This window comes from Argentina silus, assembly GCF_951799395.1.
Source record: "Argentina silus genome assembly, chromosome: 10".
Lineage (NCBI taxonomy): Eukaryota > Metazoa > Chordata > Actinopteri > Argentiniformes > Argentinidae > Argentina > Argentina silus.
The window spans coordinates 22,440,613-22,468,327 of record NC_139664.1 but is presented as its reverse complement, the minus strand read 5'-3'; the positions used below and the strand labels follow the sequence as shown (position 1 = coordinate 22,468,327).

The window sequence follows — 27,715 nt, the reverse complement described above, 5'->3', positions numbered from 1 at the left end:
ATAAATAAATAAGTAAATAAATAATAATAAGACAGTAAAAAGTGGGGAAAAAAGGGTTATGGGGAAGAAACAGTGAGAATCTCTCTCTTTGCTGTGTTCCGTCTAGGGAGCACCCAAATCATCAGGAATGAGGTTGAGGTTGTTGATAAACACTAATAGCGGATTCCAGGTATTGTGGAAGGCCTTCAAAGATCCTCTCCGTGAGAATCTTAACTTCTCTAATTGTATGATTTCCTGTATCCTGTATCCACCTATTGTGCGTTGGGGGGGAGACATGCTTCCATTTAAGGAGAATAGAACGTCTGGCCAGCAAAGTAGTGAAGGCAATGACACGTTGTACAGTAGTGGGCATATATTGAGAAGGGCATATATTGAGACTGTCCAATGGGTCTTAAAAACACTGGACCAAAAGTCAGTCAGTCTCAGGCATGACCAGAATATATGTACATGGTCAGTTGGGGATTGCTTACATCTATTACAGGCATCACTTCTATCTGGGAATATTTTTGCCAGTTTAGCATTGGTAAAGTGAGCTCTGTGCAGCACCTTGCATTGCAGTAGGCCATGCCTAGCACATATGGATGACGAGTGTACCAGATTGAGAATGTCGCTCCACTGGCTGTCAGTGATGTCAATACCCAAGTCACGCTTCCATGACTCCTTATAGTAGATAACGGATATCAGACGTTTTTGGTCATGATTGAGAGTAAGAAACCAGTGTAGAATACGCCTTGTAGAATTAGACTGTGAAGCCATCAGGACCAGGGGACTTCCCGCTTTGCATAGATTTGATCGCATTGTCTATCTCTACGGTGGAAATGGGGCCACCCAGTTCCCTAGCGGTGGTTTCGTTGATCTTAGGGTAAGTCAATGAGTTAAGAGGATTGGGGGTCATTGCGAACACTGACGGGCATTCAGAAGTGTAAAGTTTGGTGTAGAATTCCAAGAAGGACTTATTAATTTCAGCCGGATCAGAGATAAGATCGCCCGAGGGCAACTTGATTTTCGGAATTAATCTTGAGGCACTGGCGGCGCGTGCCTGTTGAGCTAGGAGCCTCCCAGCTTTGTCTCCCTGTTCAAAAAAGCGTTGCCTGGATTGCATCAGTTGTCTCTCTACTATGCGCAACAACAGAAGATCATGTTCCGAGTGCAATAGAAGCCGTTTTTTATAAAGTATGGGGGAGGGAGCGGAAGAGTACGCTCCATCAAGTATGAGAAGCTCGTCTGAGATTTCGGCTAGCCTGGCCATCTCAGCACTTCTCACATGTGAGATATAGGAAATGACCTGCCCCCAGATCATGGCCTTAAGAGCCTCCCACAAGATGCCACTGCCCACGTCAGAAGTATCATTAAGTTCAATATAGAGACGAATCTGTGCCTCCACAAAGTCTTTAAATTCACCATCTGACAGCAAGTGCGAGCTAAATTTCCACAAAGGAGGAGGAGAGATAGCAAGAGGAAACTGAATGTCAACTGATGTAGGGGCATGATCCGAGGTGGCTATAGGATGGTATTCGCACGCATTAACCAGATGCAACAAATTATTATCGAGCAGAAAGAAGTCAATTCGTGAAAATGTTTGGTGCCTGTGTGAAAAGAAGGAGAAAGCTTTACTTTGAGGGTTTCTAAATCTCCATGGGTCCGAGAGTCCCAACTGGGATGCATAATTCAACACAACCCCGGCAGATTTGGACAGGGTGGCTTGGGTAGGGGATGATTTGTCAAGGCTCACATCCTGAACTAAATTAAAATCTCCACCTATAATTATGCGATGACTGTCAGCTTTAGGGATTTTAGCGAAGAGGTTTATGAAAAATTGGTCATCATCCCAATTGGGGGCATAAATGGAGACGTACTGGCGTGTTTTGTAACATGCCCGAAACCACAACATAGCGGCCGTTAACATCTAGTATTGAATTTGTCGGTTCAAACCTGACGTTTTTATGAATGATAATTGCAGCCCCTCTTGCTTTATGAGAGAATTTAGAGTGGAATAGATGACTCATCCACGGCTTCTTAATACGAAGGGTGTCAGAAGTCTAGAGGTGAGTTTCCTGAAGGAATACAATGTCCCCCTTAAGATGTTGTAGCCGTGTCAGGACCTTACCAACCTTAGTAGCTTTGTTCATTCCCTTAGTATTCCAGGAGATTAGACGTACACTTCTACCTGTCGTCGTCATAGGTGTAGCCATCTAGGAATCCACAAGGTAGTGAGTCGACCTGAAAAGGCGCATTGTGTTACAGGGGGGAGAGAGGTTGAGGGAGAGAAGCCAAGGGAGAGGCAAGAAAGAGAAGAGAGAAAGAAAAGAGAGAAAAAACTGACCAGAAATAAGTACATACATAAAAGTAAAACAAACAGGGAAAAAGAACAACCCAGAATTGTGACCATACCCACAATACAAACCATGAATGAGCGATGTAGCTCAAAGCTTTAACAGCTAAACTTGTCTTCCGGGGCCTCCTTCCCTAACTTAACAGCAGACAACCCCATACAATGCAGGTGGATGAACAAGAGAACACAGAATCACATACCACCACCAAATAACTCCAAACTCCAAAATAAGAAAAAAATTATAAAAATGAATAAATAAATAAAGTATGTCTGCCAGACACTGATTATACGTGCAAGGTAGGAATGCACACACCAATTAAAACAACAGTGAAAAGGCATAAGCCTACAACGGGCAGAGCCTCACCCCCGATCAGAAAAGTGACCGGATCAACAATTGAGGCCGCAAAGAAGCCCAAAAGATGCATTGGCCGAGCTTTACACAGGCACTATGGTTGACCTGAACAAAATGGCCCCTGTAGAGCTGGTTCTAACAATTATAATGAACAGTAATAATAAATCAGTAATACCATTAATTTAGAGATACATCAGTTTTGTTCTCAATTCAATTATCTTCCTCCAAATCTCTGCCTTAACTTACAAAAGTATAATTTCATCTGGTGCACTCATTCTCTCTCAATTGAGACATTTGAGCAAATTAAAATGGAATGTGTATATATGTGTATTGGCACACTTAGGAAAAGTGTACAAGCAGTATACATAGGATATGAACCACAGTGCAGAGCCACAAAACAATGGAATGTGTATACACTTGTGTATATACTTGGAATGACACTTGGGAAAAAAGGTTATATAATAAAAAATAAAAAAAATAATAATAATAAATAATTTAAAAAAGGTGCTAGGAGGCTAATGTAGCAACAATAGGCTAAAATGGCTAACCCCAGCCCACACAGCAGACCGATGGAGCCAGCAACATAACCATGCTAGTTTGCATCAGGACTGATGGATGCTATAAAGCATTTGGCCTCAGCTACCGAGGAGAATCTCCTCCTACCTCCCTCCTGACTGCTCTTTTTGCACTGTTTAAATTATTTTTATTGAATGTTTTACTTTTAGTATGTGTTATCTGTTGTGCCTGGGCACTTTATCTGTCTCACCGTGGGAGAGTGAGAAACGTCCTCTCGATTCCTTTGTATGTCTTGACATGTGAAGAATTGACAATAAAGCCACTTTGACTTTGACTTTGACTCCCTCAACACGACAGATAGCTTGGCAGGAAACAGCAGGGATGGCCTGAGGCCTAGCTTGTAGAGCTCCGACATGACCTCTCGATACTTGTATCATTGCTCGACCACCTCCGGCGCGTAGTCTTCGTATATGGCGATGGGAGTGCCTCGGTACTGCAGTTTGCCTCTCTTGGATCTCTTGCCTCACAGATTATTTTCTCCTTTTGCTGGTACCTGTGGAGCCGAATGATGACGGGCCTAGGCCTCATGCCAGCTGCAGGTTTCTCCGTCAGTGAGCGATGAGCCCTGTCACACTCGGGGGGTGAATCGAGGACACCAATGCCAAAAACCTCCACCAGGAGATCCGGAAAAAATGCAGAAGGATGTGGCCCTTCAATGGACTCGGGTAGGCCAACGATCCTGATGTAGTTCCGTCGACTGCGTGATTCCAAGTCGGTGAGCTTGGATCGTAGCCTAGCGTTGTTTTCGGCGTTGTTTAGCATTGGACTCCAGCGAAGCAATCGACTGAGCATGGTTCGAGACTGTAGATTGGATACGGTCTAGCTTTGCTTCGAGGGTCGAAATGGACGCTTTGAAGTCAGCAGAGATGGCTCTTCGGTGGTCATCAAGCCTTGAGTCAAACAGGTCTGCTATCGATGCCATGCTGAGTTCACCGCCATTACCACTAGCCTCACCAGAAGGGACGGATTTGCTGGACTGCTCTCTTTGTTTTGGTTTCGTAATTTTTTCTGTGTTACGCTTAGAATATTGTCGATATCATCCACTTGGCTAATTTTTGTAACAAAATGTTGGGGTTAATAAAGGTAAATTGAGAAAAGTAACGGGAGCGAGTTTATTTCGTGCCTACTCCATCGGTGACAACCGGAAACTCATGTGACAGTGACCCTCCTAGACACCTCCCAGGTCTGTGGGGAAAGACTTGGTGTTGCGTGAGCAGGGGCCAGGGGAAATTGAGGTCGACGTCCAGACCATTGAGCTGAAACCTGAAGGTCCGGTAGATCTCCGGTAGATCTCCCTCCGATAGAAGGCCTAACTCCAGAACAACAACAGAAGCTGGAGGAGCTCCTATCCCACTGGACTAGTGTGTTCAGAGCCCATGAGGAAGACTACGGCAGCACAGACGCTGTTCTACAACATATCCCTACCGGGACTCCCCCACCAAGCCTTGAGTGCTACCGGCCTGTCCCTCCAACCCTGTACGAGGAGCTCCGGCAGCTGCTGTCCGGGATGTTGAACTCAGAAGTCATCTCAGAGAGCTCAAGCCCCTGGGCTGCACCTATTGTCCTGGTGAAGAAAAAGGATGGGACTTGGAGGTTTTGCGTCAACTCACGCTGGCTCAGCGCAATCACCCACAAAGATGCCTTCCCTCTCCCTCGGATTGAGGAGTCCCTGACAAGCCTACAAGGAGCGGCGTGGTATTCAACCCTCAACCTTGCCTCCGGGTATTGGCAGGTGAACGTCAACCAGGTGGTCTACCTGGGGCATGTGGTGAGTGAAGCTGGGGTCGCCACTGACCCAGAGAAGATAGCTGCTGTTTGTGACTGACCTCAACCAGAGACAACCACACAGGTATGCTCCTTCCTTGGCTTTGCTGGGTATTACCAACGGTTTATTCCCTCTGTCTCCAGGATTGCCTCCCCCCTCAACAGCTTGAAGACTGGCACTGCAACGCTGGGAAAGAAAGGCTTTCCAGTGGTTTGGACCCCCGTGTGCCAACAAGCTTTTGAACACCTTAAGGCCGCCCTCCTGAGTGCCCCAATCCTGGCATATGCGGACTTCACCAAGCCATTCCTCCTGTATACGGACGCCAGCTTTGATGGCCTGGGGGGCGGTGCTGTCTTAAGTCCAGGGTGGCAAGGAGAGAGTCATCGCCTACACTAGCTGGAGTTTGTCCCCGCAGGAGAGAAATTATCAGAACTATAGCTTGTTCAAACTAGCTAGCTACTAGCTCTGAAATGGGCAGGGACTGACAAGTTTCAGGATTACCTATGAGGGGTAGAAGTCACAGTTTACACAGACAATAACCCCCTGGTTCACCTTGACACTGTGAAACTAGGGGCAGTCGAGCAGTGATGGATGGCCCAACTGGCCAGCTACCAGTTCGAGGTAAAGTACCGCCCTGGCCGCTCTAATCAGAATGCTGATCTTCTCTTCAGACTCCCTAGGACTGAGGGGCAGGTGTGTTCGAGCCAAGATGTGGGGGAGGAGGAACCACGGCAGGAGCTGGCTGTTGAGGGAGGACCCAACTGGAGGCAGATCCAGCCTCCACACCTCCAAGTTCTGAGGATCCACACCTCCAAGTTCTGTCTGAGAGGGTCAGCCAGGGGAAGCTGCCTGTCGGCAAGGCCCGGGAAGATGCCCACTGGGAGGAGAGCCGATGGTGGAGAGAATGGGACAGACTGGCCATGCGGGATGGAGTCATTGGCCGATGGGTGTGGGATGCAGTCGAGGACACCTGGAGGTGGCAGATCCTAGCCAGGGATAAGTGCACCCCTAGTACCGATCACCACCAGTTATCCCCTAGAAACCGTGGCCATTGACTATCTGTCCCTGGGTCGGTCCGATAGTCAATGACTCATTGATTGGTGTTTTCAACTCCTCACCTAAACATCTTGTATCTCTTGTATGTATGAATTACCTTAAATACTGGCTGGTGTGTTGTATGTGCTGATACTACTAATTTAACATTACGTAACATTACTATGTATGAAGGAATACAACCTGATTGGTGAAGTTTGTGTTCCTTGTCATTGCATGTCAAGTCTTAAAGGGGGAGCTGCGGCTTAAAGTGATGCTCTACTACATTTACATCTTGTTGTTTTGCATTAGGATTTGATATGTAAATTACCTGAAGTTGTTTTTAGGTGCATATACAGCTTTTTTAGTGATTTAAATGGAGATTAGTGTCAGCTCATTTTTTAAGCACATTCTTTTCATAACATTATCTAAAACAGACTCCAAATACTCAAATCAAGGACATACAGTATTACAACAATGTTGCTTCTGAAAAATGTTTTTTTTTTAAAGTGTATAAACCCACTTTTTAACATTATTTTATTGAGAGAAGTTCCAATCTAACAGGCATTCCTATTTTTCTGTTGCATTTTTTGAGGAAATAAGTCATTTACAAAACTGACACATTTTACGTTATGTTTGGCAAGTATTTCAGAGTTCAAGTTGTTGTTTTGAATTATAGGGTTTCTGACAGAAAATATAAATATAAGGACTGTACAGATTAATACATTATTCTGTAACACTTTACATTAAGGCCACATTTATAAAGGATTTATAAATGGTTTATAATTAGTTAATAGATCACTTATAACCAGTTTATTATTCAAATATAAACCATTTACAAACAGTAAAAAGTCATTAGTTTAGATTGATCGATATTCACTTGGTGCTTGCCAAATAGGGAGCTTGCAATCTGGATCCAGTCATTAATGTTTTATAAATGCACTTATAAATGCTTTGAAAACTGACCCTCGAAATAATGCAAACTTTTTTGGTTGTGCAACTGTGGCAATTGCACAGTTGGAAAATACAATTTGCTAGTTTTTACACCAGATTTTTGTAATTAATGAATGTACTCTATCTATCGAAGCCTCTATCCTACAATTAGCACCATGATTACCACCATGATTATGGTCGAAACTGAGACCCTCCGATTTCTGGTTTGGCAAGACCTCATTGGAACACAGCAATAGCAAGCCTCTTTGCATACACTTTTTTAACAATTGAAAACGGTTACGTCCCCACATTTGTGTGCGTGTGGTGTCGTTTGTCTGTTTGTTTGTCCCTCTGTCTCTCTCCCAGGTATTGGTTCATCCCCCTGTCAATCATCGTTTCGTCCGTCACTCCCCTGTTGCCCTTCGACCAATGGATTCATTTGGCGGACATCCATCAACCAATTAGACCATCGTCCGTCTCCGTTTAAAACTCCCGCGCACTCTTCGGAAAGGGAGGGGTGTGGTAGCATCGGTTAGCGGTTTTTCTGTCATTTGGTATATCATAGTATTCTACTGTTCTTGTAAGTGTCTGTCCTACCATTGTGTTCGCTGCCATACCTGTAGTTAGCCCCAGGGGAGGGCGAGTTAGGCAGGTAAGACGCCCAAGACGCCCATACACCTCCATCACGCAGGTTTGGTTTTGTTATATACATTAGGTTAGTTTCCCCAGGCGAGCGCCACCTCTTGTATTTTGGGTCTAGGGTAGGCGGGCAAGACTTAGTTAGTTTTCGTAGTGTCGCACTACCACCGCACCAGCAGTTCTCAGCAGCATATACAGACACTGTATATTACGTTTCTCCCCCCTTTTATATCCCTAGACGTAGTATCTGGGGGGGGGTTCGTAACAAAAACATTTTCAAAATGGACAATAATAACAACAATAATATTTCATGACAATTATCAAATACTAATAATATGTCTCTATAAAATCTCTCTATAGTCCAATAAGCGCCGTATGTTGTCTAAATGGTACAATGAAAGAGACACAATGTACAGGTCACTCTGTCTGTTACAGCAGGTTATTTGGTTACAATTCAGCATGACAAGTATTTATAGTGTTCATACGGCATTACTCTTATTTTGAAAAGAACTTTGATTTTGAAGGACTCTCAAAAAACATGACGAAGCAGGAAGTTGGTTTGACATTTGATCTTTTTATGCAAGCTCTCTCATGTCATATTTAATCATTATTTGGTCAAAACTATCAAATGATATATACAATTACAAACGATCGGTAAGCTATGGCCAGCTGCTGCCTTGAGAAAAAAAGAGAAAGATGTAAATCATAGCGCTAGCAACTTACTTCAAGGGTGATGCTACTAACTAGCAACACAAGCTAGGTAGCTATATGCTCATTTTGATACTGTCATGACTGGCTAACGTAGAGCTACAGTACCTAGCTAGCTCCTCCCCAGTGTGGCTTTGTCCTAAGCTTGAAACATTTTGTAGTTTAAACACCTATAGTACACAGTTTGTTATATGCTGTGTGGGGCCACTGGTGTTGTCTCACTAGCTAGCTAAAATAAATGCCAAATGAGGCTGGGTAGTAGCTATAGTTAGCCAGTATCACATGTAGCAAGCCTGTAAGTTGATACTAATTTGAAACGCACCTTCCAAACTGTTTATTAACTGATCTATTTCGATTCCGCAGCAGGCCGGTAGCCTTGCTGCAGTTTGTTATTAGGTTATGTTTTGTTAAAAGTGAATGCCATCTCTGTCATTACTATAGTATATAGACAAGCATGAATGAACAATTGATGTGTGTTATTTGTTTAAGACTACTTATTATGAATCATGCAATGTTGGATCACTTTACTTGATGTCCCCAATAAACATTCATTACTGTTCATTGCTTATGAATAGTGTTATATGTAGGTGCATATTAATTATGCTTCCTTACAAATGTTTGGAACTCTATAATCAATGTTAGTAACTCATTCTGAAATGGTTAACTGTGTTACACTTTACATTAAGGTTACATTTCATCACTTACAAATATTGGTAACCCATTAATAAATGTTGGTAAGTCATTCATAAATGATCAGCGGTGTTACACTTTACATTAAGGTCACATTTTATCAGTTACAGATGTTGATAACTCATTAATAAATGTTGATAACACATGAATAAAAGGTTAACGGTGTGACATTTTATCAGTTATACATGTTGGTACCTCTTATATGGTCAGAGGTTTTCACCTACACAGGATAGAAGAGTACTCACGTGACTTAATTATCAATGTGATCTACTCATTGATTTACCCAAATCGGCACGAACCACACATTGGTGAACACAGAGAAGGGGTATAGTGGATAGTGGATATATCAACGAATAAAATCTGTGCACGGTGGATGTGTTTAAATGAGGAACGTGTTGACAAGGACATCATGATTTCAAGGGGTTAAAAAAACATAATGACAGCTGTTTATTTATTTATAGCCTTTATTTATAAAGCATTAATAAATGGCTCCTGCTTGCAAGCTCCCTTTTTGGCAAGCACCAAGTGAATATCAAACAATCTAAACGTAAGAGTTTGTAAATGGTTTACAAGAAATGGGTGCAGTATTGTATAAAGATCAGATAGCCTGCCCTGACAAATTCATGGACAAATTCATGGAGTATTGGAAGCCTAAAATGTATTTAAAAAAAAAAAGGAATATATGTGTTTTACACTCTCAAAGTACGACCTGGGATTTGGCTGCAGTCTTCGGGTCAACCTCTCCTTGGCGCTCTTTATCAGAGAGAAAGAGAAAGTGAAAGAGATTTTTCACCCCGTCCTGTAAACAGACCCATTTACAAGAAATGGGTGCAGTACTGTATAAATATCAGATAGCCTGCCTCTACAGCATACTGTTTCCATACTTGAACCTCATTTTCAGCAACAGCACCAACAAGGTAAGTCTCCGATGCCTTTCTAAAACCTTTCGTCTGACTTCTACCTACTCCTGTATACTGCATACAGTATAAAAATGGTCTAATCTAGAAACATGTAAAATGATAAGAGCGAATATTTTTTCTTGCAGGTGAAAAGTTGAACAAAATTATTATTATTTCTTGAGAAATACTGCAGAAGTGGAATGCATTCTGTTCTAATGTACATATACTGTATTTTTGTTTGTTTACCCAATTAGGAGTTATTCACTGTCTTTATTTACTGCATGTTTACAGTAATGGAAAGTCAAGGCGAATTGCTGACGTACAGTACGGTACATCAAGTGGTTTGCACTTCTTGACCAGTGTCGCAAACTAGCATAGGCAACAACTCTCTGCAACATAGTCCTACCCTGTTGGAAAACACGACGCACATAACATCAAGCAACCATTCTATGGGCATGCAGGGGAGGCTTCTTGCAATGTAACATCCAATGAAATTGCAAGTACATTCTCTCATCGCTCTGTCCAGTTCAATCTAATTCAGATCGGCTAATCTAAAATTCTCCAGACCTCCAAAAGAGGTGTGAGTATAATGTGTTTTGAAAGTATGGCTATACAAGACTAGCTGCACTAGTGTGCAGCATTTTCACACTCACAACGTGTATGATAATATCTGTAGTGGTTGAAAGCTATACATGTATAACCTATGTGTTAGAAATACATACTGTAGAAACAGTGTCTTTCTGTTTGACTACTGGAGTCTAGTGTATCCTTACTTCCTCTTGAGGAAATCTTTGATCTGGCATGACCAAATTGTAAGCAATGCAGTGAAAATTTGCTTTGCAATCAAATCACATTAGATCAATGATTATATCAAGGAAGGGAGGCCAGAAGGTTTTAAAGTAAAAAAAACTGGCCCTTGAAGTCATGTCACGTGAAAGTATAAATCTAACCTAACCTAATCATTTAATTGCTCTATTGTACACATTTGATTCCTTCAGAAAAATAGCTCTCATTGAAGTACTCACACCTGACACATTTATGTAGGATTACTGTTACAGCTGCCTACATGACACATTTACTTTTTATTTCTCCTACAGAAAAAGTAGTAATGGGCACTTCACTGATAAAAGAATTTATCCCCATCCACACCGCCACCTTCGATTCACCATCACCACCATCACCACCATCACCAAGTAAGAGACAACATTTGTGGATACATTATATGACATTCTGTACAGAATTTGGGTGCCAGGGAGGCAAAATCTAGCATGTTAGATATCGTGCTGCAAATTGATGATACATCAATTAGAACTTAGATTACATAACATACATGAAATAACATCCTCAAAAGCCAGTAGTGAAGGCTTCTCCTGTTATCCATTCTCTACTTTGCTATAGAGGCATTTTAAAAGAAAGTATTTTTAGAGCACACAATTAAAAAGAAAGTGATTTTACTCTGAGTTCATTTAATCCAAAATATATTCATTGTGTCTCATACAGAATTTAGCAAAGAATGGAGGAAAATAGATTGGAGGTAAGTACTGTAGTAAGTAGTGACTGACAAAAGATGGAGAGGGGAAATGAGAACATAGTTCAAATTCAGTTTGAGTTACTATAGTACTGTATGTACAAGGGGAAAACCAAAGCCTTTAATTGATTTGAAGCCACAATCTGTGAATGTTGTAATGGCAAATTAGCTGATTTACCACAGAAACTACACAAAAAAACATTTTGCTTTAGAAAAAATAAGCATACCGATAATTTATCTATGTGATGTTTAGAACTTTAGTTTTATGTCACATTGTAGTGTTTGGTGGTTTCAGCACCAAGAGAGATGCATACTGCACAGATAATCTTATGACGTTAATCTCCTTATAATTTCTCAATGAAAATAAACTTTTGAGGGCAGTCACATTGCTAAACGGTCTCTTTGTTACTTTTACTAAAGCATATAGTAGTCTATGGTGCATGGTATAACTAGGTCCCACGTTTTTTCCTTGTCAGGTTACATGGTCAGGAAAAACAGGACACTAGGTATAACATGTTTTCCATTATGTGTGGAAGTAGGATAACTCTTCATTGTATTTGACAGTAAAAAGGCCAGAGACCAGAAGGAGAAGGACCTGAGACACTTTGACCTGAATGATCCGGACGTGGGTCATCTCAGAATCCTGCTACTTGGACCAATTGGTGCTGGGAAGTCCAGCTTTATCAACTCCCTCAATAATGTCTTCCAAGGGCGTATAACATCTAATGCCCTGGTAGCCAGTCATGCAGGGAAAAGCTTCACCAGGAATGTGAGTAGTTATGAATTTGAGATACCATTCCTAATTCGATGAGCATAAACAATGTTAAAGGATGAGACATTGCTCTGGTACACCATGACATACTGTAGTTTATTATGCAGTTCATTGGCTCTCAACACTCACTAAAACAGTGTACAGTACCCTCACTCTGTAGATTGCGGGTTCAAGACCCAGCCTTACTCTTCTACTCTGCCCATCCTGTCTGTATCATTCTCTCATTTCCAACTGTCTAAATCAATGTATAAACATATGGAGAGATAATATGGACAAATATTCCCCAAAACAATACCGTTTTGCTTTTTTCATTTCAGTACAAAACATTTTACATAAAAAACGGAGATTCACGTTTGCCCTTTGTATTCAATGATGTCATGGGTCTGGAGCCGACCAAAGAAGGGGTGGACACCAAGGACATCATCAATGCTGTAAAAGGTCACATACCAGAGGGCTATAAGGTAAAACAGATCACACAAAAGAGAACACAAAGACTTGGTGTGATAAGAACATTTCCAAGTCCTGTTCTCAGAACACTTTTTTCTAAGTTTTCTAAACATGAATAACAAATGCAGTATGTACAGTCTCATATGACACATGATCTCTTTTTCTGGTCCAGTTCTTTGCAGAAGACCCATTACAAGAAAATGACCCGAGGTATATCAAGAGGCCCAAGTTAAGTGACAAAGCTCATTGTCTGGTGACTCTTGTCCCAGCACACACATTCTCCCAGATTCAGGATGCAGCCATCAAGAAAATGATGGAAGTCAGGGAGGCTGCAAGTAAACTGGGTAAGTCAGCATTTCTATCCTCATCTCACTGATAAGATGCTTATTGCCATAGTTAACAACCTGTGAATAATTTAGCCTTTCTTTCACCAATTAATTGTCATTTACTTTTTCTTGATTACACATACCCATAATAATTTCTGTCATCTTTCAGTACATATTTTTGAAAATGTTTGTACTCATTGCTGAACAAAAAACAATTTTGCAGCATGTTATGTTGAGCATGCAATCGGTACTTACTAAAATCTTTACAGAAAATAGCCAACAACTTCTCCACAAGAGTCTGACAAATGAGGTCAATAGTGGATATAAACAAGAGCAAATGAATATATGTTTACATTTTGTAGATTGGTTGACCCACTGTGTGAAGTACCAAGCAGCGTTTTGCTGTATATAGCTCTAAACTGCACTATGACATGGTTCTGTGTTACCCATGTTCTCCCCTCCATTCAATCTCTACAGGAATCCCTCAGGTTGTTGTCCTGACCTTCCCAGATGAGGCTTGTGAGCTGGTGAACAAAAATCTGAAAGATATCTACTGGAGCAAAGACATTAAAAAGAAGGTATGTCTTGTTTTACAGTAAATATGGGCCTGAGATGTACTGATACAATATCGCTGGCTACACCTGATACAATAGTCTTTGTTGTAATGTGAGGCTGATCCAGTCTCCTTTGACTCCTGTGTCTGTCAGATGGAACTGTGCAGTATTGAGCTGGGCCTCCCAATGAACTGCATCCTGCCAGTGAAGAACTACAGTGAGGAGATTGAGCCAGATAATGACATGGACGTGCTGATATTGAGTGCCATGTCCCAGATTGTGCACTTTGCCAATGATTACCTTTGGACGCTCAAAACCGCTGAGCAATGAGTGTCATCATTCCTACAAAATGAAGTGATATGCAGATAGTGGACCGATAGTAAAATTAATGTATTTCATATTCAATATTGTGATATTGTGGTCCCATTGATTTGACTGACATCTCTAGAATCAAAGATTTTTGACTGTAATATCTAAGGATATTACTGATTAAACAAGGGTATTGTTGTCTTTCCATTTTATTGTATGTGTACACCCATTAAGTCAGTGAATCATCTATCCATCAGTCATCATAAGATAAAGTAATCAATGCTCAGACCAGGGGCCATAGGCAGTCACAATGCTAGATGAAGGATTTTTTTTAACAGGAGAGAAACTTGTACAGGGGGGTAGTGGGGGTGAAGAGGTCTTTAGGAGGGACCGTTATGTGGGGTGTCTGTAAACATGCAAGATAAAGTGCACACATATAAAATAACACATTTACGTAAGTGGGCAATTCCATATAAATATCCTGTGTGCCTGGTTCAAGTCAATGATGCGCTTTTTCAGATCCGTGCTGAGCTCCTTAGACTTTCCCATTGTAGCGTTTTTGGCTGAGTGTAATGAGTGTATCAAATGAGCCCTATTTAAATGGGCTGAAATAAGTCACCAGCTGTAGTCAATCATAATCACTCATAAGAAGTTAAGAGGCCATGCCACAAAGCAAATTTGATTGACACAACTTTCTACTTTCTAAAATTGATAATTCAAGGTGCTGTATGTATATTTGACCCAGCAGATTTTGTCACATTTTCAGAAGACCCATAATAAATTAATAAAAGAACCAAACTTCATGAATGTTTTTTGTGACAAAGAAGTATGTGCTCCAATTAATCCATCACAGAAAAATAAGAGTTGTAGAAATGATTGGAAACTCAAGACTGCCATGACATACATGTTCTTACCAAGTGTATGTAAACTTCTGACCACAACTGTAGATAGATAGATAGATAGATAGATAGATAGATAGATAGATAGATAGATAGATAGATAGATCGATCGATCGATCGATCGATCGATAGGTTGAGCCAGGGGTACTTCAGTGGAGTGGGTAGAGAGTTTGTTGGTTGAGTGGTAGAGAGTTGAGTGGTAGAGAGATTCCCTAACCAAAAGCCTTGGATTAATGGTGACATTCGTGCTCTGTTAAAAGCACGGACCAACGCATTTAACTCCGGTGATTCCGACTAGTACAGGAAATCCAGATGCGAACTGCGTAAGGCTATCAAGATCGCAAAAGCGGGTGGAGCAATGAGGGGACACTTTAACCCCTTTGTGGAGCGGATAAAATTACTTGGTAATGGCTCCTCTGTGGCTCAGTTGGTAGAGCATGGCGCTAACAACGCTTAGGTTGTGGGTTTGATTCCCGCTGGGACCATATATACTGAAATGTATGCCCTCACTGCAATGTAAGTCGCTTTGGATAAAAGCGTCAGCTAAATGGCATATATTACTTGACTGAAGATTTATCGAAATGATTGGGGAAAACTGAGGGAGCACAGAGTTCAGTGCACCATTACCATCAACGTAAACGTGCTGTTTGGGTTTTAACTTTTCTCACAAATGTGATTTAAATAGACAAAATGACTAGGCCTATAATGCACGTTTCAATGTCAACTTCATTAAAAGGAACAGTAAAATTCACGATACAGGCTATGCATAATTTTTCATTGCATGTTATCTTTTGGACGTCATGTGCTATGAGCAGGATTAGCGCTGGTTGCCCACACGGTGATTTATCTGTGCTGTAAGAGTTAACACTGGAAGGGGAAGTAGGAGAGTTGTTCCCGTAATGGGGCATATGAGGACGTTTATGATAGCGCAATGTAGGAGGTGCCTAACAACATTGTGTAAACATTAAGCGAAACCAAATTTACATCCGAACATCCTGGTTTAGTTGCGTCACATCTATTTGGAAAAAGGGAATTTGGTGGTAAGCTATCCGATTTACAGTGGGCGATTGCAAATTGTGGATACATGGAATTGTTCTCAGCATAGGACAAACTTTACTGGGTTGACTCGTTATGTTTTTTTGGGTTAGTTATGTGGCCGTAGTCTAATTATGCTTTTTGATGTTTTTCTTTAAGTTAAAAACTACAATAACAGACAAAACGTCTGTCCGAACAAAGATTATATCGATCACTAACGCAGTAAAACATATTATCAAATATCACATTACAAGCTTCTGAATCTGAACATGATATCCTAAAATGCGTCATGCATTTTGTTTCCAAGTAGGCCTACTGCTATTTCCATTAATCTGTCGTCAACCGTCGGAAGATCGATTATGTCCGCCTCTGTCACCACCGCAAATGGAGTAGTGGTTGTTACTCAGGTGTTCCCTCAGGATGGAAATGGCAAGGTGTCGGTGCCAAATGTTACTCCCCAAATCCAGAGTGCAGCTCCTTTTATGAGGACTACGAAAGTGTCCGAGATGACGACGATGTTCCTGCGGGGAGAGCCCCAGTCTCTTGGGGTGAGCGAAGCCAGGAGCGTCATTCACAACATGGGGGGGAATTTCAGTAGTCTGATATAAGCTCTTTAAGCAGTGTTAATGTTGGTCAATTAACCTGGTAGTTATAGCAGTAGCCTATTAGGCCGATCACTCTAGATCAGTCCAATTTGTCACAATTCACAAACAAATGTTACTGAGCACTTACGATGTATGTGAATCCAGATTTCATAAATCTGTCACTTTTTCATAACTTTAACCCTTAGCTCATTTTTGGAAGTGCAGGTGCTGCACAATTTAAAAACCTGTAAAAAAAAAAAAAAAAAAAAACTTAGCTTTGCAGCTGGTCAGTGACTTCTAATGACAGTTGATATGTTGTGCTGTGCACAACAGCCTGGGGTAGAGGTTTGGCCATGCAGGACTTAGAACATGAGTGCATTATTCAGAAGGATACCAACTTTGATTTGCTGAGTAGGCGACCTGTGTGGTGGAGCTTGCAACAATAATGAAAAACTCACAACCCACTTTAAAAACAAACCTTCAATGTCCTTCTGTCTGAAAGGACTTGCGAGTAAACATCTGAACATCTTGCCACCTCTCTCTCCTAATGTTACTCATGTTGCGTTGTATGTTCTTGTGTCTCTCAGATTGTGCAGGTGTTTATTGGGTTGGTCTTCATGGTGGTGAGCCTGTCCGCTCTTCTCTCACCTACCCAGTTTGTCCAAGCACCGCTTTTCATGGGAATTGCAGTAAGTTCTCGGCAGAGGTGGAATAGTATTCTACAAACTGAACTATTGAGGTGTCAGAAGATCTGGCCTATCGCTAGAGTAATCATAACAAAAAACATTGTGTAAACGTGAAAGAGCTGAACAGACTTCAAACTAGATTAGCTCTTCTGGACGAGGTACATCCCACACCCACAGGAAACAGCAGACAATGGTACTTTAACTGTAACATTTGAGTCCCTCTTGACTGTGACAGCTACAGTATGTATGAACGACAGTAGGCATTACCACATTGTAAGTTTCATTCAGAGACCAAGCGTGCATCTCAAGTGCCTTAAGTGGCCTCCTTCCTTTCCTTATTTTGCCTCTCATTCTCTAGTTTGTCCTCTCTGGATCTCTGACTGTGTCTTCCCGGAAAGGAACCAGGCTTGGTCTGGTAAGTTGACCATAATTTTATAATGCTTCACACTTATTGTTGGCCCTAGTGTGCACTGACAAGTTGCACTTCATTAAGGCCCAGATTCTGATTTCCTTGTGCTCAACGTCTTAAATGCACTTATTTCCAAGATTCGATTTTCCCATTTTGAAAAGGTGCACTCGTATTTCGCAAATAGATGTTCCAGACTTTAAGCACTTGGAAACTTACATAATATGCCTCAAAATCACACCCCTCTGTTGGCCAACAGAAATCTCTGAGTTCAAATCTAGACAGATTATTCCTATGCCCTATGGCTATAACATATGTTTAATGTCCAAGTAGCAGATAATGGACTGTATCAAATAGCTATGTAGTTGGTGCTGTATATAAAGTAATATACCTGGTTTCCAACTTTATTTTTTTGGGTCAGTTTGAATGCCGGAGATAGTCATTTCTATGACTCACACATTGAGGAAATATTGCCAACTGTACTCACTGTACATGGTAAGCTGGTGACACTTCACTTTTTAGTATGGAAAACGGCTGTGTCAACATTGATCCTAAGATCTAAATCTTATTAAATGAATTGTGAAATAAGAAGGAGTGAAATTTACTGAAATAATTGTGATTGTGCTTTCAATATACCCTTCAATACAGGCAGACTAATGTAAGCTATGTTATAGCAATCCTGATTGCTCATGCTAGCATACGAAATAGAAACAGACACTCACACTTAGCTGAAGTATACCAGAAAAACTACCAGTGATTAATCAAAAGAAATCAGGTGGAACTATGTAATTATCAGCTTTATATAGCATGTTAACAAACTTCTACAGCTGTACAGGGTCAGGGCTTTATTTAGCTAGCAGTGCTGTCTGAGTCCTGTGCTATTCTTTCCAGGCTTTAGGTAGCCTACTAGGCTTGTGTATTATACTCTCAGCAGTGGTAGCAAAAACATACCTTGCATTGATGAGAGTAAGGTAATCCACAATTATGTTTACATTTCTACATTTCATACATTTCTTTTTATTCCATTAAAACGGTTGAAAATTATGTCTATTGAGTGGTCAATACTAGCTTGTTAGCCTAAAGTAAAGATTTACTCTCTGAAATTTCATTAAATTATGATAATTAAACATTCCTGAGAAATTACTCTGGATGTATAGAACAGTACTTCTAACTCCATTTGCCTATTACATTTAAGGTCAATATGTCCAATGTGTGAAATATATATGTCCACCTATAACACATCACTAACACAATAATTTGGTCTTGGTCATGAGCAATACAATTATTAAATATACAGAAAATTTGCATTTAGAAATGTGTCCAAGACACAATGAAGCAAAACATATGCTTATGGACACGATGAAAAGACAAAGATTTTATACATCTGGTGATGTGGTTTGATGAGTGAGAGCAGACATCTCTGGTTGAACTTCAGTAGTCCATGGTGATTCTGGCACAGTCAGCCTGAGATAATAATAATAATAATAATTGCATTTTAGCTAACACTTTTATCCAAAGCGACTTACATTGCAGTGAGTGCATACATTTTTCAGTGTATATGGTCCCAGCAGGAATCATACCCACAACCTAAGCGTTGTTAGCACCATGCTCTACCAACTGAGCCACAGAGGACACCTAATGTGCTTTGAAAATAGGACATGCTACAAGTATTGGTTGCAACTTGTGGGAACTGAGTCACAACAGAAACAAAAACTAAAGTGCAGGGAGGTGAAATCAAAGATTGAAGTCTCTTCACACTTAGGATCAATGTGTGATGTTTTATTGTGCTATGCCTCCAGTAGAAAATCATTGCAAACGAAAGCTTAGCACAACAGAACATCTGAAATTAGGGATTGACACAAGTGTGTGTGGAGACTTCCTTCTTTTGACTGGTTACAACCATTCTATGGACTTGCATATGTCAGTGGTGCAACTTGTTGTTGCTGGCAATCTTCTTTGGATCATGTAGATGTGCAGGCTGGATGTTGTAAAGATTTGCAGGTGTCAGGGCTGGTGAGAGAGACAAAGACATTAGTGTAAGCTGTGCAAAGTGAATTGAGAGAAAATGTATAAAATAACAGTAAACACAGGACAATTTTACAAATCACTTACTTATCAGAGTGTGAAAAAAGTATTGACAATTGTATATTGAGTATTTGTTTTCTTTTTCTCACAAATCATGCGATCATAACAAGGAAAGTAAATGACAAACATGAAAACTGATCTGTCATGGAAGCATTTGGATTTCATTTTTCAATGTGGCAGTGTTACCAGATAGTACTATGAAAATTAAAAGTCAAACTTACCTTTTTCTTTTTCAATTTGGCAGGCAGAATGTATACTCAATCATGAAAATGATAATACAATATAGAGTTTTGAATTTTAATTTTCCTTGTGTCACAAGTAATGCATACACATTTGGCAAAACGAAACACGATATTGATTAATCATTTGCCACTTTTAATTTAAGAAGATTTGATTATGGCCATGTAGTGTTTGATTATATATCCCACTGTTACAGATCAGAGGGACTTTGGCTGTGAATGTCATCAGTGTCCTCGTAGCTCTTGCTGGGGTTGGATATCTCTGCATGCTGCTAAGTATGACAAGGGATGACAGTTTCTGCACAAACAACGACAATGGCGAGAACAACCAGCGGGCATGCAGGGGCGTGGCATGGCAATTGATTGTGAGTATTAATATGCTAACAAAACCGGAACAACAAAGTGACTTTGCAACAAAGGGGGTGTCGCAGTGACACATTTTCTGGTCAGATTTCATTAAAAAAAAAGGTTGATATTGTTTTTTTTAGTTGCAATGTCTTCGAGCCAGTTAGTAGTTCCACTTTAAAGGAGCAGGGCGTAAGTTTGTTGGAAATCTACCACCGCAGCGACATTCACTTTGAAGTTCCAAAGAACAACATCCTCCCTAATAATAATATAACCCCGCCGGAATGGACTTGCAGTCTTGGGCATGAGCTGTTATGTTTTTGCATGCGCACACGATTCGAAGAGGCAGCCACCAGAGACAGAAGGGCAAAAATCGGTGAGTCCACTCCCCTAGAACACCCCTGGCAGTAACAACATGTTTATAAATTAAATATAAAGTGTTCATTCCGGACCAAAACAGTGTTTGTAAATGAAATATTTATTTCAAGGGATCTTGCCAGTGCTGGATTAAGCTGATATCATCTACCAAAATGTAGCAGCCACCACTCTCACTCAGCCCTTGGATGCCATTTATCATAGTGCCCTTTGCTTTATCACAGGTGATTTTTAATACTCATCATTGCATCCTTCAACTGGACCTCATTAAAGTCCTGCAGATCGCACCATTACTCCCTTTTTGTGTACAAAGCCCTACTGCATAAGCTCCTGGCTTACGGCACCTCGTTATTAAAGTAAAAGAACATAAATTACCAAACTCATCTCAGGGTTGGTTAACTCTTGCGGTTCCAAGGATCTGCACTGAATGGTGTAAATCCATTTTTAGTTTTAGTGCTGGAATGTTAACATTTCGATCGAGGACCTCTTTGTTGAAAAATGTGTTTGTTTTTCCTGATTGTGTTTTATAATGTAATCATGATTTTTTAGGGATGTATGGTTGTAAATTGTGTGTATGCAGGGCTTCCTTGTAAAAGAGACCACAATAGGACTCCCTGCCCAAATAAAGGTTCAATAAAATAACAAATACTTAAAGAAGCCATTATACAGTAAAGACTCTGGAAGCCAGTCCCTCCAGGATTTTGCAATGTTTATTTGTGATATCTGAAATTTTGCAAGGCAATTTGCGATGTTTTTTAAAAAAATGTTTTGATAATGATAATTTCACTTAAAGAACTAAAATGTGATATGTGCTCAGTTCTAAAAAGATGGATGACATTCTCTTGTGTTCCAGCACTACATTGCACTAGTACTAAACAACTTGCCCCACTGTGGTGTAAAACATTGGGAAATAGCTGATATTTCTTTAGGCTGATTTGTGTCCATTTCTCTGCCTGTCAGTCGTCCACCATCAGCTTCAGACATGAACACACTGACAAAAAAAAGTTTGTTGATGTGTGGTTTGATTGGACTATAACAGTGTGGTAATTTGTCAAAATTGCAAGGCCTTTTTTGATTAGACTCTTTTTATGCTGTGCAATGATTGGTTAACGTTGCATGCCCTCACAAAATATGAGAGAATGGTTAATTTTGCATTGAATTATGCGATTGCAGAATCGCAAAATCCTGGAGGGGCTGGTAAGCCCACAAACAGATCATGTACAGTGGTACTATTTTTAGGTTGTGGTCCTGGCTAATTATCATGTACAGTGGTATTAAACGAGTGAAATATATTTGATATGGTGACAAACATGAGCCAAGCTCATGACCAAAACTTAAGTATGAAAGTTAACCCTCATCCCACATGTTGCCACATTTGGCTCTTCTTTTTCCTCTGTGTGCCCCAGCGAGTGCAGGATGGGATCAGGGGTTTACTGCTGGTCCTGGCTGTGCTCGAAGTCTGTTTAGCTGTCACTGTCTGTGTCTTCTCTGGAAAAGCCATAAGTCGTCATGGGAGCAGTATGGTAAGCTGTTGGGCATTCTGTTGTTTATAATAGTCTTACATTTAAAGATAAGCACAGGTTCAAGGTCTAACACAGATGGGCCATGAACCATTTTGCCTCTGTGACTCAACATTTGCCCAACTGTCCCATCCACCCCATCCTTGTTTATCTAAGAGATCTGGAAGGATTGGTCAAGGAAATCTAGTAAGCTAGGTGGAGTTTCTGCCATATTGCATACACACTGCTTTCAAATCTACAAATTGGGGTTGGGGCCAGTTCTTGACCTGATCCTGCATCCTCTCATTTGACCTGTAGGTGGTGATGGAGAGCGGAGGTGCCCCCACAACCAGCACTGCATCCCTGAACGACAGTGACGAGCCCCTGCTTGGCAGTGAGAAAGTGGCCATTCTGCCTCCATACTCACCCTGAGGCAAAACCATTGTGCCATATAGCTCTTACTACGTCATCATATAGCACTTCTTAATTTCTAATCTAAACTGTCTGAAACTTGACCCTAACGAATGACATGATTGTTTGTATCAGAGATTTATTCAAATATCTTCAAATGTGAATGTAGGGGTTTACCAGAATGTTTGTGGGACCTTTAGGGTTGTGAGAAAATGTCTGGTATAAGACTATTGATGGTAAGACAACTGTCATGATGATAGTTGTATCTTAATAATACAGTGCCTATAGAAAGTCATCATACCTTGTGAAATCTTTACTTTTGTCACATTACACCCTGGAAATTAAAATAAATCAAATCTAACTCTTTTGAGCTGTATGTACACATTATAACCCTCATCATCAATTTTGATTTGTGATTTGTGAGGCAGTTTCATCCCCCCCATTATACACAACATAAGAGTACACAACAAACAGTAGCCCATGTCTTTTGCAGTAAAATACTAAACGCTTATCTTTGAGGGTGAATTAAGAACAAACAGATATGGATCCTATTCTTTCAAACTTGCAAAAAAGGGGTTCTGCAATATCATTCTTCACTCAATGCAAGAATGTACATTTAGATTATTGAATTCATAAAACAATGGGCATGGCGGGAAAATGCATACAAATATATACAAATACATACACTTAAAAGACAAAAAGACTAAAGCCATCCTATTTGGTCGTCATGTGTCTTTACTTGTTACTTTACTCTGGACAGCCACTTACTTTCCAAACTCTATGCAAAGAGTGTGTAGGGGACGAAAGACAACCCCATTCTCATTACTCTCATACTCTTATAATTTATATAGCATCTGTAAATGTAGTGGCAGAAAATCATTCATACAATAGCCATATAATCACAACTTGATGGTACAACAGATCCAAAACTTAGCATGTTACTATACATTCATTGTCACTGAGAGTACATTTGCAACCACTGTTCCAACAAACCATGCTGCGGTCATGACCTGGCCTGATGTGCAATACACCACACTGATCACACCACTTGGAGTCTGATGTACAATCTTACGTGCTCACAGAGATGACACTCTGATTAAACAGTTACTGGAGTTCTCTATGTATTCAGCATTCACTCTCACTTTCCAAACAATTAACCTCCTATTGTTCTCCTACTTGTGGAGAGGTGTGCTCCATTCTCTCCTGCTGCCCTCCTTAACAGAGGGAAACAGAGAGAGAGAGAGAGAGAGAGAGAGAGAGAGAGAACCTCTGCTTTGGTTTACATGGCCACACAGTAGTGAGTTCTTCTTTAGGTGGAAAAAAGGGGATGCAGCAAGAGGTGAGATCAGGGTTTAAACACAGCTTGATTAATATTCATCCACCCTGCAGAAATGTCATTGATCTACACAAAATACCCCATAATGTCAAAGTGAAAATGATTTTTCAGAAATGTGTAATGCTACTAATTAATGAAAAGTGAAAAGCTAGAAATATCTTGAGTCAATAAGTATTTACCCCTTTTGCTATGTGTAACAAGGTCCGATTATACACAGAGGCAGACGCAGTGTCTTGGTAAGGGAAACTCTCCCGTTTATTCATACACGAACTGTTTGGGCTTTCTAGCCTCCTCGAAACGTCTCTCTCTCTTTTCGCCGTTCCCAGCTCTCCTCGCCCGTCTCGCCGTTTCCAGCTTAGCTCGCCTGTCTCGCCGTTTCCAGCTTAGCTCGCCTACTGAAATGACAGAAGCACACACATCTTAAACATTCGCCGACGAGACTTAATTCGCAGCAGGTGTGCAACAAAAGTCTCGCCGACACAACCCCGGCCACGGCCCTGTAGCTCCCTCTACAGGCCGAACGCTGCATGTCCCCCCACACTATGACACTCCAAAAATTTGCTCAACTGCAAAAATGTCTTCAACAAGTCAATAAGTTGAATTGAGTCCATCTGTGCAAGGATAATAGTTCATGTGATTTCAGAATGAATATCTTTGTTAATTACACACTGTATGGATCAGGTTGTCATTCCAAACACAAAATACCTACATAGATTCTAATATGTATTGAATCTTGACAACTGTAAAGAAAGAGTTTCTTCAGTTGTTTTACTGCCCACCAAGGCAGACATTGACATCATTATCCCAACCCCACCCCCTTTCTTCACACGATATGTCAAACCAGTCAGTCAGCCTATTCTAATCTACTGGTTAATTTATATGTGTGCGAGAGAGAGTGTACTTGTGTACTTGTACACACTTGTAAGTGTACTTGTGTGTTACTTTGTGTGATATGTGTACAGAAACAAGCTGTGGTAAGGTCACCGTCATGTCCAGAAAGGCATTGTTTTATGAATCCATGATAAATATGTGAAATACTTGTGGACATTGTGTGTATGAGGAGGAAATCTGAGCGAGGCCACAGAGGACAAAATACTTACAAGTTGCCCTATTTCTTGGAGACTCAGAGATGTAATGCATCATGTCAACTGAGCACAATACAGAGAGGAACAGATGTCAGTTGGCTATTGGTTCTCACATGACTTTGGTAATGATAGCGTCATAGCAGCAAATTTAGCGAAAAAAGATTAAAGCATGGCAATGATGAGGAAAAATATGTTTTTTAATTTAAATAAAGTCACAAAATACACCTTTGTAATGTAAATTATACATTGAAGCATTCCTCAGCTTCATACAAACTACAATGACATTTTAACATGACTGATATACAGTAGATAGTAGGCTAAACAAACACTGTATAACTTTAAAACATGGTTAGAACTCATTGTCTTCCGACAGGTGGCGTCATTCCTACGTGACACTCAGAGCCTTTGAATGTGACATGAGACGGTGGATTAAAACTAGCATTTTGATCTCATGGATGGTCAGTCCTTGCATCCATAGCTCTGTCTATGAAATTGAAAGTGGTTACATTAATCCAGCCCCATTTTTGTTCATTCTCAGCTGTTTACCAAAAAAGTAGGCACTTTGTTGTTCCCAGATTGCCCCTTAAACAGTTTACATTAATAATGTTCAATACAAAACAAAAAACATTTACATAAGCACTTGCATGTAAAAAGCATCACACAATTATCTGAATACTTACTGTAGAATAATGTAAATGTTTCTTATCTTGTCTTATCTTATCTTAATAACTGAACTCTTAGAAAAAAAATATTTTCTACAACATAATGCAGAACAGCATAAAGTATAACCTAAAATAAAGCTTGACATTTGCATACAGAATCATATGATTCTGTATGGATCTGAATCATATGATTCTGTATGGATCTGTATGTAGACAGTGGGGACATCTGACCTTGGAGGGGAAATCAAACAGGTGTTTGTAACAATGTCCGTTATATATAGAAGCAGACGCAGTATTTTAGTGAGGGATTGTTAGTCCCGTTTATTATAACAAAGTCTCTGGCTTTTCAGCGCTTAATAGTTGAGCCACGACTTTTCAGCCATCGCATCCCCTCACACTCCTTTTCCGCCATTCCCAGCCGACTTCCTGAAAAAGCAGAGGCACACACATCTTAAGCACTAGTCAACAAGGCTTTATTTGCAACAGGTGTGCAACGAAGCCTCACCGACACAACCCTGGCCACGGTCCTGTAGCTCCCTCTACAGGCCGAACGCTGCATGTCCCCCCACATACCCCCACCTACTCCCCCCCCCCCCCCGCACGGGAGAGGAAGTCTGCCACGACCATCTGCGCCCCCGGTCTGTGCACGACCGAAAAGTTGAAGGGCTGCAACACGAGATACCACCGGGTGATCCTCGCGTTCACATCCTTCATGCGGTGGAGCTACTGGAGGGGAGCATGGTCGGAGTAGAGGGTGAAGGCGCGACCCAGCAGGTAGTAGCGGAGGGCGCCGACCGCCCACTTGATGGCCAGGCACTCCTTCTCCACCGTGCTGTACCGGCCCTCCCTCTCCGATAGCTTGCGGCTCAGGTACAGCACCGGCCGGTCAGCCCCCTCCACCCGCTGGGTCAGCACTGCTCCCAGGCCTCTATCCGATGCGTCCGTCTGTAGGGAGAAAGGGAGGTTAAAATCAGGTGCATACAAGACCGTTTCTCCACAAAGAGCTCCCTTAAGGGCCTCGAACGACCCCTGGCACTGGCCCGACCATTGGACCGGATCCGGGGCACCCTTCCGGGTGAGGTCCATCAAGGGACTGGCCAGCACTGAAAATCCCGGCACGAACTGCCGGTAATAGCCAGTGTAGTATATTTTGCTCTGACCAGAAGAAGGCCTAGTGGGTTATGCCCTTGGACTGTTGCAGCATGCAGTTGACCTTTGTAGGTTGGGGGGATGGTAAAGGAGAGATAGAGGTGGGGGTAGTCTTAGTTAGTTAAGGCTGTGAATAGCACCAAAAGGCATACCCTTATTTGGTGGAAACTATAAATGTCACCATCGTATAGGTTAAAAATGTTTAGGGTAATGTGAACCTGGGAATTCCATGCCTAAATCTGGAAGACAAAGCAGGCTGTTTTGTATAAAAGACTGAACGGCTGGACTAGATAGGGGGGACATTATTGACTGAACAGGAGCCCCCACATCTGGCCGTGGTATGTAATGATGAAGTTACGATTAATTAAAGACGATTAAACTGACTCATCCGGACCTCTGCAGCTTCCTTTTTTCATCTACGTATATTTACTACAAATTGGCGTCACGAACAGGATTTGGCCAACCGATAGCCGTGCAGAAGAACAGGCCACCAGCTGGGTGTGTGCCTCAAAAAGATAAGTATCAAGTTGACTGTGGGCTATCGACCAAATTTTAAAAGAACCAGGTAGATGAATTGAAGGTGGTTGCATGTCTGCTAAATTTAAACAAACAACAAAGTGTCTGTGAAATGTTATGTTGACCTAACTGTTGGAGATACGATCCTTCAATGTAACCCTAAAAAAAAACTCGGTAATTAGTTTGAATTATTTGGAGTTACGTCACTTAACATTACGGAACTGGTCTGATCAATTGGTTGTCGTGAACTGGTCTGATCAGCTGGTTGTCGTGCACTTAAATTTAGGAAGACACTAAATGATGTAGAGACTAGATAGATACTGTGGGGGACGCCGTGCAGTGATTTCGTCTAAAAGTCAGGCTACATTGTTTGGGTTAAAGCCCCGTTCAGGTTTAAGTCCTGATAAATCAACAAAATAGTACATATGCAGGTTGAATTCCTGATAACAAAGGCCTGATAAAATATATGTATGCATCCTGGGACAGAGGCGCAAAGCTGCTCTCTCGTTCTAAAAATAGAATAGTTGCCTGCTTGAAAAGC

General features: G+C 41.1%; 3 protein-coding genes across 4 annotated transcripts in view; all 3 read left to right on the top strand.

The window, feature by feature from the left end:
• Positions 1 to 9,807: 9,807 nt before the first annotated feature.
• LOC310811508 (interferon-induced protein 44-like) overlaps positions 9,808 to 27,715 on the top strand; it is a 29,272-nt gene continuing 11,364 nt past the window's right edge. The window contains exon 1 of the mRNA XM_083679693.1: positions 9,808 to 9,944. The gene's annotated coding sequence lies outside the window, so the exon portion shown is untranslated. The remainder of the gene's footprint in view (positions 9,945 to 27,715) is intronic.
• Positions 10,486 to 14,069, top strand: LOC310811505 (interferon-induced protein 44-like). Its single transcript, XM_083679687.1, has 8 exons — positions 10,486 to 10,504; positions 11,024 to 11,119; positions 11,427 to 11,460; positions 12,019 to 12,223; positions 12,544 to 12,687; positions 12,846 to 13,017; positions 13,477 to 13,577; positions 13,707 to 14,069. The coding sequence occupies exons 2-8, from the start codon at positions 11,035 to 11,037 to the stop codon at positions 13,881 to 13,883; spliced, it is 918 nt and encodes a 305-aa protein (XP_083535813.1). The 5' UTR covers positions 10,486 to 10,504; positions 11,024 to 11,034; the 3' UTR covers positions 13,884 to 14,069.
• On the top strand, positions 15,663 to 22,792 carry LOC310811075 (membrane-spanning 4-domains subfamily A member 4A-like). 2 transcript variants are annotated; one of them, XM_083679083.1, is made up of 7 exons: positions 15,663 to 15,801; positions 16,104 to 16,344; positions 16,968 to 17,069; positions 17,425 to 17,481; positions 19,994 to 20,161; positions 21,923 to 22,039; positions 22,334 to 22,792. In XM_083679083.1, exons 2-7 carry the CDS (start codon positions 16,156 to 16,158, stop codon positions 22,445 to 22,447), a joined length of 747 nt encoding a protein of 248 aa, XP_083535209.1. In that variant the 5' UTR covers positions 15,663 to 15,801; positions 16,104 to 16,155; the 3' UTR covers positions 22,448 to 22,792. The 2 variants fall into 2 exon arrangements, with proteins under 2 accessions (XP_083535209.1, XP_083535210.1); XM_083679084.1 differs by having other exon boundaries at positions 15,687 to 15,801; positions 16,107 to 16,344.

What these genes read in the sequence shown, in the direction of transcription:
- LOC310811505 (XM_083679687.1), top strand. Translation starts at nt 11,035, where the DNA reads ATGGGCACTTCACTGATAAAAGAATTTATCCCCATCCACACCGCCACC. An exon ending in ACCATCACCACCATCACCAA is followed by an intron (nt 11,120 to 11,426) that starts GTAAGAGACAAC and finishes TGTCTCATACAG; the next exon opens with AATTTAGCAAAGAATGGAGG. An exon ending in GGAAAAGCTTCACCAGGAAT is followed by an intron (nt 12,224 to 12,543) that starts GTGAGTAGTTAT and finishes TTTTCATTTCAG; the next exon opens with TACAAAACATTTTACATAAA.
- LOC310811075 (XM_083679083.1), top strand. Translation starts at nt 16,156, where the DNA reads ATGTCCGCCTCTGTCACCACCGCAAATGGAGTAGTGGTTGTTACTCAG. An exon ending in GAGAGCCCCAGTCTCTTGGG is followed by an intron (nt 16,345 to 16,967) that starts GTGAGCGAAGCC and finishes TGTGTCTCTCAG; the next exon opens with ATTGTGCAGGTGTTTATTGG. An exon ending in AAGGAACCAGGCTTGGTCTG is followed by an intron (nt 17,482 to 19,993) that starts GTAAGTTGACCA and finishes CCACTGTTACAG; the next exon opens with ATCAGAGGGACTTTGGCTGT.